The sequence below is a fragment of the Branchiostoma lanceolatum genome, chromosome 18, assembly GCF_035083965.1.
Source record: "Branchiostoma lanceolatum isolate klBraLanc5 chromosome 18, klBraLanc5.hap2, whole genome shotgun sequence".
In the NCBI taxonomy this organism is placed as follows: domain Eukaryota; kingdom Metazoa; phylum Chordata; class Leptocardii; order Amphioxiformes; family Branchiostomatidae; genus Branchiostoma; species Branchiostoma lanceolatum.
Window position 1 is genome coordinate 11,488,896 of NC_089739.1, and position 11,208 is coordinate 11,500,103.

Below are 11,208 nucleotides of genomic sequence, written 5' to 3' on the forward strand. Positions count from 1 at the left end.
TATTTACGCCTTCGTGAGTGTCAGATCGTTAAAGATGTCTGGGCGTTTTAAAGACGCTATGTAGACGCCGATTTCAGATGGCATAGATATAGATAAGCGAGAGAAAAATTCTTCACCATTGTCAGTGGGGTCAAGAGTAAAAGTCCTTGTAACATTTACCAGTTTTGTAACAATTGTCGTTTTGTTACCGTTGTATTTTGAAATGCGCTGCGCATGTTGTTTACATCAGTATCGCAGACCCTTATGCGCATCTGTTCTGCGCATGCAGGGTCACAATTTGACCCCGGTGAATGGGTATAAAAAAACTGCCTGTGGCGCAACAAAAATACCTCAGACCTACGCGTAATGTTTACATTTTTTTTCATATCTACACGGTTTGTTCAGTACTAGATATTTTGTGCGAAAAGAAAAATGACAGCGAACGCTGTGGCTTTCGAATTGCGAAACATTAAAAATTGTGGTCAGTTTATTTGGTCTTTTTTTTACAGTTCACCAAGATCCAATTAGCTAATTCCTCGGTGTGATGCTCATTCTTGTCTTCTTTTAATTGAAAACAAAATCCGTTGAGTAATTTGAGAAGCAACTGGAATCCCCCGAGAATAACTGCGACCACACGCAAATCACTAGTTGTATACGTAGCTACCGAGGCATTTTGATTACATTTTGATACATATCGCATAGTATCACAAAACTAATTTCCATGAGACACTGTGTGGGCGCTGCTACCAAATACAAAATGATAAGTGACATGATAACAATAAAATACCTACAGACAATATGGGTTAAGTACAAAATAACGACTTTGTAAAAATCGTCAAAGTCAATCAAATCCGAAATCCTGGTCTCGAAATATGAATCAACATTACTGACAAAGCGCACACAATAATAATGATACTGATCTTTATTTGATATCCATGCCCAGAAAGGCCAAGTACAGAGTGTCATCAGATAACATAGAAAAGTGATAACTATAACATCAGTCATGAACTAAATAACGTTGAATTCAAAATACCATCATGAAAAAGGGGGCATTTATAGAAGACATCATGTAGTCGACAATTGTTGGACACTTAGATATCATTTTTAAAAACTGTTTGCAGCTACAAGAAACAACGTGAAATTTAACTCACCGACTGACGCCTCAGTGGTGGGTTCTGTACTGACAATTGACGCCTCAGAGGTGGATTCTGTAGTGACCGTTGACGCCTCTGTGATGGAAGGAACTGCAAAACAGGGTTCAATACTACTAACCATATGTTTTAATTATCTGGGACGTCTTTACATAACCACAGCGACTGTACTTGTAAATGTAAATTGTGATGTTACTATAAAATATTGCCAAGTATGGAAATGTATTGTGTGGACATATTTAAGTATCTAGACTTAGGATAATCTTACAGCTTGCTAAAAGCCTCTACAACTACAAATGAATATGTTTGTGGTGATTGTCTGCCCTAACTTGTCTAAAATCATGAGTATTATGCTGCCCGCAAATGTAGTGCTTTTTGTATATATTTTACCTTCAGTCGAGCTTGAGGTCTTTTGCGTTGGTGGACTAAGTTTAGAAGTAGTGGGAAATGCTGTGTCCATCACCGTTGTAGGTAGTACAAATGTAAACCCCGTTGTGATTTCTGTTGTATGGGGAGCTGTAGTGCTTGGTTTAATCAATGTTTGGAAGACGTTTGGCTGTGTTGTACTAGAATCAGATTTAGTCTTAATAGTAGTTTCTTTGGATGTTTTCTCATCAGTTGACAATGATGTTTGTGTACTAGTCTGCTGTGTTGACTGCCCTTGTGTGATGATGTGTATATAAGTAGAAGACGCTGTTGTCATTGTTGCAGTTTGTATAGGAACTATAGTTCTTGATTTTGACGACGTTTGTGAGGTGGTTGGTGTTTTACTACGGACAGATGTAATATGAGAAGTAGTTTCTGTTGATGTTTTCCCACTAGTTGATGTAAATGTACTCTTCTGTGTTGATGGGATGAGTACGCTGGTGGGTGTAAGAGAGCTTTGCGTGTTTTCAACCGTTAGAGTCGATGCAGATGTTGTTGTAGGGCTAGCTGTTGTGCCCAATGTCTCTAGTACTGTTTTATGAGTTGTGAACTGAGGTGTTGTTATTTCGTCTGTTGTTGTAAACGGCATTGTTGCAGTGGGTGCCGTAGAGTCCCTTCCTGGAGGAGTGTTAGATGTGATTGTCGTTTTTGGTTCTGTTGTAATAGTTGTAACCTCACCAGTTGTTATCATACGTGTTGGTGTAGAGGCCCTTGTTGTAGGACTTGTAGGTAGCACTGTCGTTTCTGTTTGTTTAGTGTCAGTTGAAAATTCACCTGTTGCTGTTTCACTTATTGTCGTAAATGGCATTGTTGCAGTGAGTGTTGTTGAAGAGGCCCTTGTTGAGGAACCATCGGTTGTGACACTCGTCGTAAATGGCATTGTTGCAGTGAATGTTGTTGTAGAGGCACTTGTTGTAAAACCATCGGTTGTGACTGTCGTCTCTGGCTTTGTTGTTACAGTTGTTGCCTGGCCAGTTGTTATTTCACTTGTTGTCGAGGGGAGTGCTGTAGTTTGTGCTAGTGCAGAAGCCCTTGTTGTGTAACCAGCTGTTGTGACTGTGGTTGCTGGCTTTGTTTTTTCCGTTGTTATCTGGTCAGTCGTTGTTTCACTTGTGGTCGAGGGGAGTGCTGTGGTGTATGCTATTGTAGAAGCCTTTGTTGTAGGACCAGCGGTTGTGCCTAGCGTCTCTAGTACTGTTCTATAAGTTGTGATTTGAGGTGTTGTTATCTCGTCTGTTATTGTTGTTGTAAATGGCATTGTTGCAGTTGGTGCTATTGTAGAGGCGCTTCGTGAATACGCAGTTGATGCGTCTGTCGTGGTTGGGTCTGTTGTTATTGTTGTAAACTCGCCAGTTGTTATCTGACGTGCTTGTGTAGAGGGCCTTGTAGTACCAGCGGTCGGTATGGTCGTCTCTTCTTCTTTAGCTTCAGTAGAGGACTGGCCTGTTGTCATTTGGCTTATTGTCGTAATTGGTGTTGTTGCAGTGGAGGCTGTGGTAGACGCTCTTGTTGTAGAACTAGTGGTTCTGACTGCCGTTTCAGGTTGTGTCGTTTCAGTTGTGAACGGGCCAGATGTTCTTGCGGTTGTTGTTGTAAATGGCATTGTCGCTGTAGGTAATATGGTAGAAGTCTTTGTTGTTGGAGCAAGGGTTGTGTCTACCGTCTCTAGTGCTGTTTTATATGTTGTAAACTGACCAGTTGTTATTTCGTCTGTTGTTGTGAATGGCATTGTTGCAGTAGACGGCGTGGTAGAAGCACTTGCTATGGGCCCAGTGGTCGTGACTGTTGTTTCTGGTTGTTCTGTTGTAGTTGTGAACTGGTCAGCTGTTGTTTTACCTGTTGATGTAGAGACCATTGTTGTAGGTAATGCTATTGTTGAGGTCCTCGTTGTAGGACTAGCAATTGTTACCATCGTCTCTGCATCTGTGGTTACAGCTATGGTCTGCTCTGTTGTCGTTGCCATCATAGTTGTCCTTTTGGTAGCTGTAACAACAGAGGTTTATCCCTTAATAAAATGTTTAAAGGTTGTCCTCATTGAAAGATATCAACTAAACCCTGCAGTTAAAGAGTAAGCTGCTGGGGGGGGGGGCAAATCTACACCACTTCTTCCTTACACCAAAAGCTATCTGCCATACACAAAAAAAAAAATCAAAACCATAGCATGTACTGGACAAATGAAACAAAATTTTGAAGTTCTGCTGCAGCACCAAGGACAGCCGCCAGGGGCCTCAAAATGGACATAGCCACAAACCAAATATCAATTCAGAGCTTCTGATGTTAATGGTCCAGAAAAACACAAACACACATAGAGACACAGACACGCCCAAAACAATGCCTCCATTTTCCACGGAGATAATCAGAATGAGCAAGTAGTAGGCATACAATAGAAAGAGAGGCTACACAGGGAGAAAAGTTAGCAAACTACTACTACGCCGGTTAATCCGTTGTACCATCTGTTTCTTTAGCTGTAGATCTTGCTGTCGTTTTAGCCTCAGTGGTGAACATTTCCGTTTTGGGGGATGACGTCTGTTGTTCTGTTGTGGAAAGCCGAGTGCTCAACGCGCCTGTAGAAGCCTCAGTTGCCGATGCCTCTGCTGTCATGTGAACTGTACTTAACACAGCTGTAGTGTCCGGAACGGAAGACGTCATGGGAAAAGTCGAGTGCACTATTGTTTCTGTACTCGACGCCGGTATGATGGTTTGGCCCTGTGTGGTCCTTTCGCTAGTTGGCACTTGTGGTGTAGTTTGACCCTGGACAGTTGATGTTGCAGCCACAGTGCTGACAATGTCCGTTGTGCCATCTGGTCCCTGAGTTGTAGCGCTTGTTGTAGTTACAGCTTCAGTGGTGATCACGTCTGTTGTAACTTCCGGTGCTTCAGTTGATCCTATTATTGTAGCTACAGACTCAGTGGTGGCAATGTCCGTTGTAGTCTCCGGTTCTTCGGTTGTATGTCGTGTTGTAGCTTTGTCCTCAGTAGTAGTAGAGTATGTTGTAACGTCTGTCTCTTCAGCTGTGAAGCCTGTAGTTACATCCGCAGTGGTGGTAAAGACCGCTGTAACATCTGGCTTTTCTGTGGTAAAGCTTGTTGTAGTTACAGCCTTGTCAGTGGCCATGTCCGTTGTAATTAGCGGTTTTTCAGTTGAACCTATCACTGTAGCTACAGCCTCAGTGGTGGCAATACCCGTTGTACTACCTGGTTCTTCGGTTGTATGTTTTGTTGAAGTTTCATCCTCAGTGGTGGTAAACTCCCTTGTAACATCTACCTTTTCAGTTGTAGAGCTTGTTGTAGCTACAGCCTCTGTGGTGGTCATGTCCGTTGTAATTTCGGATGCTTCAGTTGAAACTCCTTCTGTAGCTACAGCCTCAGTAGTGCTCCTGCCCGTTGTAATCAACGGTTCTTCAGTTGAACCTTTCACTGTAGCTACCGCTTCAGTGGTAGCAATGTCCGTTGTAGTCTCTGGTTCTTTGGTTGTATGTTTTGTTGTAGTTGCATCCTCAGTGGTGGTAACCTCCCTCGTAACATCTGCCTCTTCAGTTGTAGAGCTTGTTGTAGTTACAGCCTCGGTGGTGACCATGTCTGTTGTAATTTCTGGTGCTTCCGTTGAAACTCTTTCAGTAGCTACAGCCTTAGTGGTGGCAGTGTCCGTTGTAATGAACGGCTCTTCGGTGGAACCTATTACTGTAGCTACAGCTTCAGTTGTGGCAACGTTTGTTGTAATCTCTGGTTCTTCGGTTGTATGTTTTGTTGTACTTTCATCCTCAGGGGTGGTAACCTCGCTCGTAACATCTGCCTTTTCAGTTGTAGAGCTTGTTGTAGTTACAGCCTCGGTGGTGGTAGAGTCTGTTGTAATTTCTGGCGCTTCAGTTGAAACTATTTCAGTAGCTACAGCCTTAGTGGTTGCAATGTCCGTTGTAATTAACGGTTCTTCAGTTGAACCGATTACTGTAGCTACAGCCTCAGTTGTGGCAATGTTCGTTGTAATCTCAGGTTCTTCGGTTGTGTGTTTTGTTGTAGTTTCATCCTCAGTGGTGGCAAAGACCGTTGTATCATCTGGCTCTTCAGTTGTAGAGCTTGCTGTAGTTACATCCTCAGTGGAGGTAAATACCGTTGCAACATCTTGCTCTTCAGTGGTAAAGCTTGTTGTAGTTACAGCCTCAGTAGTGATCATATCCGTTGTAATTTTTGGCGCTTCAGTTGAAACTCTTTCTGTAGCTACAGCCTTAGTGGTGGCAATGTCCGTTATAATTAACGGTTCTTCAGTGGAACCTATTACTGTAGCTACAGCTTCAGTAGTGGCAATGGCCGTTGTAATATCTGGTTCTTCGGTTGTATGTTTTGTTGTAGTTTCATCCTCAGTTGTGGTAAACTCTGTTGTCACATCTTTCTTTTCTGTTGTAGAGCTTGTAGTTACATCCTCAGTGGTGGCAATGACCGTTGTAATCTCTGGCACTTCAGTTGTAAAGCTTGTTGTAACTACAGCCTCAGTAGTGAGAATGCCCGTTGTAATTTCCGGTGCTTCAGTTGAAACTCTTTCTGTACCTACAGCCTCAGTTGTGGCAATGCCCGTTGTAATGAACGGTTCTTCCGTTGAACCTACTACTGTAGCTACAGCATCAGTGGTAGCAACGTTTGTTGTAACCACCGGGTCTTCGGTAGTTGCTATGTCCGTTGTAACTTCTGGTTTCGACGTTGTAGAACCCGGTATGGTTACAAACTTAGTAGCACTTTCACCCGTTGTAACCTTTGGTCCTGGAGTAGAGGATAGTGTTGTCGCCTGCCTTTCTGTTGTAGGAAAGATTGACACTACTTCCCCTGTAGTCTCCTGCTCAACTTGAAAAGTAGACAGAGTTGGACGCATTGTACTTTTTGCATCACTTGTCAACGAAGTTGTGGTTGTCTTCTGCGTCGAAACTGCAGGCGTTGTAGTTGTTACACCTGCCGTTGTTACCGCAGTTGTTTCTTTAGCAGTAGAGCTTGCTGTAGTTGTAGCATCAGTGGTGCCCATGTCCGTTTTTGGAGACGATGTCTGTTGTTCTGTGGTTAGAAGCCGAGTGCTCAACCCACCTGTTGTAGAAGCTGTCTGCGATGTTGCTGTAATTCTCGATGCCTCCGTTGTCACGTGAACTGTACTTAATACAGCTGTGGTGCCCAGAACGCTAGACGTTGTCGTGTCAAAAGTCGACGCCTCTGTTGTTTCTGTGGCTAAGCCGTGTGTGGTTATTTCGGCAGTTGATACGTGTGGTGTAGTTTGACCCTGGTCTGTCGTTGTAGCAGTTGAGGTTGCAACAGTGGTGACTATTTCCGTCTTTTCATCTGGCTCTTCAGTTGTAAAGCTTGCTGTAGTTGCAGCCTCAGTTGTGATCATGTCTGTTGTAACATCAGGTATTATTGTAGCTAGAGCCTCAGTGGTGGCAATGCCCGTTGTAGTCTCTGGTTCTTCGGTTGTATGCCTTGTCGTAGCTTCGTCCTCAATGGTGGTAGAATATGTTGTAATGTCTGGCTCTTCAGTTGTAAAACCTGTAGTTTCATCCTCAGTGGTGGTAAAGAACGTTGTAACATCTGGATTTTCAGTTGTAAAGCGTGTTGTAGTCACGGCCTCAGTGGTGATGAGGTCAGTTGTAATTTCTGGTGCTTCCGTTAAAAATCTTTCTGTAGCAGCAGACTCAGTGGTTGCAATTAACGGTTTTTCAGTTGAACCTATTACTGTAGCTACAGCATCGGTGGTAGCAATGTCTGTTGTAACATTTGGTTCTTCAGTAGTTGCTATGCCCGTTGTACTCTCTGTTTTTACAGTTGTAGAACCTGGTGTGGTTACAGCCGTAGTAGCACTTCCACCCGTTGTAACCTTTGGTCCTGGAGTCGAGGATAACGTTGTCGCCTGCTCCTCTGTTGTAGGAAATATTGACACTACTCCCTCTGTAGTCTCTTGCTCTTCTGGGAATATAGACATAGTTTGATGCTCTGTACTTGTAACCGATGTTGTGGTTGTATCCTGTGTCGATACTAGAGCAATTGTAGTTTGTCCACCTGTCGTTGTTCTACCAGTCGACACTTGCATTGTGGTGTCATCATGTGTCGTTGTTACAGCGGTAGACGCTGCTTCGGTGGTAGGTAGTTCTTTTGTTGCTCCAATGGTTGACATGTATATTGTGGTGGCATCCTTTGCCATTGTTGCAACCGTTGTCTCTGTTGCGCTGTGCTCCTCTGTTGAAGGAAAGATGGACACTACCCCATCTGTAGTCTCCCTTTCAACCGATTGAGTAGACATAGGATGTTCTGGTGTTGCAGCAATAGACACCTGAACTGTAGTTTGATGCTGCGTAGTTTTCGTGCGCGTCGTCATTTCAGCTGTTGATACCATTGTGGTGAGCAGAAGCTCTGTTGTTGCTTCATTAGTTGACATTTGTAATGTTGTGTCATCCGGAGTTGTTGCAATGTTAGTTGTGGATGGTGGGGGCCTTGTTGCAGTAGACGCCGTTGTAGAGACACTTGCCGTAGCATCAGTGGTTGTGAATTCAGTCTCTGGCTTTGTTGACAGCTCCGTTTGGGTTTTATCCTGTGTCGTTGTTGTCACAGTTGATAACTTCGTTGTAGTCTCAACCTGTCCAGCCGTTGTAGCAGTTGACGTGGGTACCGCTGCAGTGTGTGGAGATTGTGTCATTGTTGCTACAGTTGTATCTGCTATGCTATGCTCTGTTGATGGAAAAATCGAAGCTGCCGCATTCGTAGTCATCACCTTTTGGGTAGACATGGATTGATATTGTACAGCATCAGTGGAAACCGGTATGGTGGATGGGTACTGTGTCATCAATTCAGCAGTTGATGTCTCTTTTGTGGTTTCTTCAAGCGTCGTTGTTGTAACAGTCGAGAGTAAAGTCGTAGTCCCCTCTACTGACGATGCTTTGAAAGTTGACGTCATCGTTGTTGTTTTCTCCTGTGTCGTCGCTAGAGCAGTTGGTACTGTGGTGCCATCTCGTGTTGTAGTTGCAGCGCTTGACGCAGCTTCAGTAGAGAGAGGCTGTGTAGTCACTACAGTGGTTGGCACTGTGGTGGCATCTCGTGTTATAGTTGCAGCGGTGGACGCCGCTTCGGTAGAGAGAGGTTGTGTTGTTGTCAAAGCGGTTGGTACTGTGGTATCATCTTCTGTTGTAGTTGCAGCGGTGGATGTAGCTTCTGTAGAGAGAGGTTGTGTAGTTGCTACAGTGGTTGGTTCTTTGGTGCCATCTTGTGTTGTAGTTGCGGCGCTTGACGCTGCTTCGGTAGAGAGAGATTGTGTAGTTGCTATAGCGGTTGGTACTGTGGTGCCACCCTGTGTTGTTGCAGCTGTTGAAGCTACCTCGGTAGAGAGAGGCTGTGTAGTTGATGCAACAGTCGACGTGTGTATTGATGATTCATGTTCTTCTGTTGGAATAATCGACACTGCTACATTAGGTGTTGCTCTCACTGTAGTCTTCTGCTGTGTAGCTGTTGTGGTTGGCATTTTCATTGTGGTTTCATTCGACATCGTTGTTGGCGCAGTCGCAGATTCATACACGTCTGTTGTTGGAATGATTGACACTGCTAGATTCGTTGTTGCAGCCGCTGACACCTCTGTGGTTGGCATTACAGTTGAAACATGGGTTGAGATTTGATCTTGTGTCGTTGTATCAACAGTGGATGCTGGCATGGTGGTCTGAATCTTTGTCGTCGCTGCAACAGTTGATATCTCAGTTGTTATTTCATCTTGTATCGTTGTTGATTTTGGCGTCTTGACTGTTGTCTTATCCCGTGTCGTTGTGGCCTCGGGGGTCGTGGTCGGACCCTGCACTGTTCTAGCGGTGGATTCAAAAGGTGTCGTAGCTTGATCCTTTGCTGTTGTGTGAGCAGTTGTTATCGCTGTGGTGATTCGATCCTGTGCTGTAGTGGTGGTTTCATCAGTTGTTGTTTGGTACTGCCTTGCTGTAACAGTAGTTGATACTCCCGCTGTAGTTTGCTCATTAGTCGTTGTCTCAGACGTTGACAAGGCTGTAGTTGTCTGAGGCTGTGTTGTTACTGAAGAACCTGGTTCTCTCGTAATAGTGCGCTGCTGTGTCGTTGGTGCCGTTGACATCGTTGCTGTGGTTTCATCCGGCGCCGTTGTTGTAGCAGTTGTAATTTCCGTTGTGGTCTGAAACTCTGCTGTTGGAATAATGGTCACTGACGCATCCGTAGTCATTTGCTCTGTTGGGATAACTGATACTGCCCCTTGCGTAGTGTCTTGCTCTACAACGGTAGAAACCATCGGTGCTGTAGTCTTTTGGTTCACTATTGAATCAGTAGACACTGCCGCATCTGTAGTATCTTGCTCTACTGTTGGAATGATAGACACTGTCGCGCCCGTAGTCTCTTGCTCTACTGTTGGAATGATAGACACTGTCGCGCCCGTAGTCTCTTGCTCTACTGTTGGAATGATAGACACTGTCGCGTCCGTAGTCTCTTGCTCTACTGTTGGAATGATAGACACTGTCGCGTTCGTAGTCTCTTGCTCTACTGTTGGAATGATAGACACTGTCGCGTTCGTAGTCTCTTGCTCTACTGTTGGAATGATAGACACTGTCGCGCCCGTAGTCTCTTGCTCTACTGTTGGAATGATAGACACTGTCGCGTTCGTAGTCTCTTGCTCTACTGTTGGAATGATAGACACTGTCGCGTTCGTAGTCTCTTGCTCTACTGTTGGAATGATAGACACTGTCGCGCCCGTAGTCTCTTGCTCTACTGTTGGAATGATAGACGCTGTCGCGTTCGTAGTCTCTTGCTCTACTGTTGGAATGATAGACACTGTCGCGCCCGTAGTCTCTTGCTCTACTGTTGGAATGATAGACACTGTCGCGCCCGTAGTCTCTTGCTCTACTGTTGGAATGATAGACACTGTCGCGTCCGTAGTCTCTTGCTCTACTGTTGGAATGATAGTCACTGTCGCGTCTGTAGTCTCTTGCTCTACTGTTGGAATGATAGACACTGTCGCGTCCGTAGTCTCTTGCTCTACTGTTGGAATGATAGACACTGTCGCGTCCGTAGTCTCTTGCTCTACTGTTGGAATGATAGACACTGTCGCGTCCGTAGTCTCTTGCTCTACGGTTGGGATAAGCGATACTGCCCCATGTGTAGTCTCTTGCTCTACTGTTGGAACGACAGACACCACCTCTGCTGTAGTCTGTTGAGAAGCTACGGTTGACGATGATATGTTGATTGAGGTGACGCCAGTTGTGGTCACTTCCATTGCACTATTTTTGGTTAAATTAAGTTTGCTTTTTACTGAGCGTTTTTTGAGTCGGATTGTCCCAGGGTTGTATGTATTGTTTCTCAAACGTTCATGTTGACCGATAATTATGTATTTCTCATTGTGCTGCTATGAAACAGGTGTTGTTGATGAGAAGTCTTCTAGAAGGCGTTTTAATGTAACGGCAGGTGACTGCAATAAACTGGATGACTCATTTAGTATCGTCAGATGGTCTGGAAAAGAGCAAAATGTATCCGGTTTTTTTTTCAAAATACAAATTATGTTCAAAATACAAATCAAAATCAAAACCCCGTAGTAATGCAAAATATTTCAATATATAAATTTATATTACATGCAACAAGACCAGTGAAAACTAGAAAATATGATATACAAACCATAACTGTATATCAGA

The 11,208-nt window shown here is 44.2% G+C and overlaps 1 protein-coding gene across 1 annotated transcript; it reads right to left on the bottom strand.

Annotated features, from left to right (window-relative positions):
• Positions 1–1,948: 1,948 nt before the first annotated feature.
• LOC136423976 (mucin-22-like) lies at positions 1,949–10,796 on the bottom strand. Its single transcript, XM_066412376.1, has 3 exons — positions 4,007–10,796; positions 2,515–3,539; positions 1,949–1,993 (listed from the first exon to the last, which is right to left on the bottom strand). The coding sequence occupies exons 1-3, from the start codon at positions 10,794–10,796 to the stop codon at positions 1,949–1,951; spliced, it is 7,860 nt and encodes a 2,619-aa protein (XP_066268473.1).
• Positions 10,797–11,208: the final 412 nt, after the last annotated feature.

Coding starts and splice junctions, on each gene's coding strand:
- LOC136423976 (XM_066412376.1), bottom strand. CDS start 10,796: ATGGAAGTGACCACAACTGGCGTCACCTCAATCAACATATCATCGTCA. Junction 3,540..4,006: donor TACAGCTAAAGAAACAGATG/GTACAACGGATT, acceptor CTGTTGTTACAG/CTACCAAAAGGACAACTATG. Junction 1,994..2,514: donor CAACTGGCCAGGCAACAACT/GTAACAACAAAG, acceptor TACACCCACCAG/CGTACTCATCCCATCAACAC.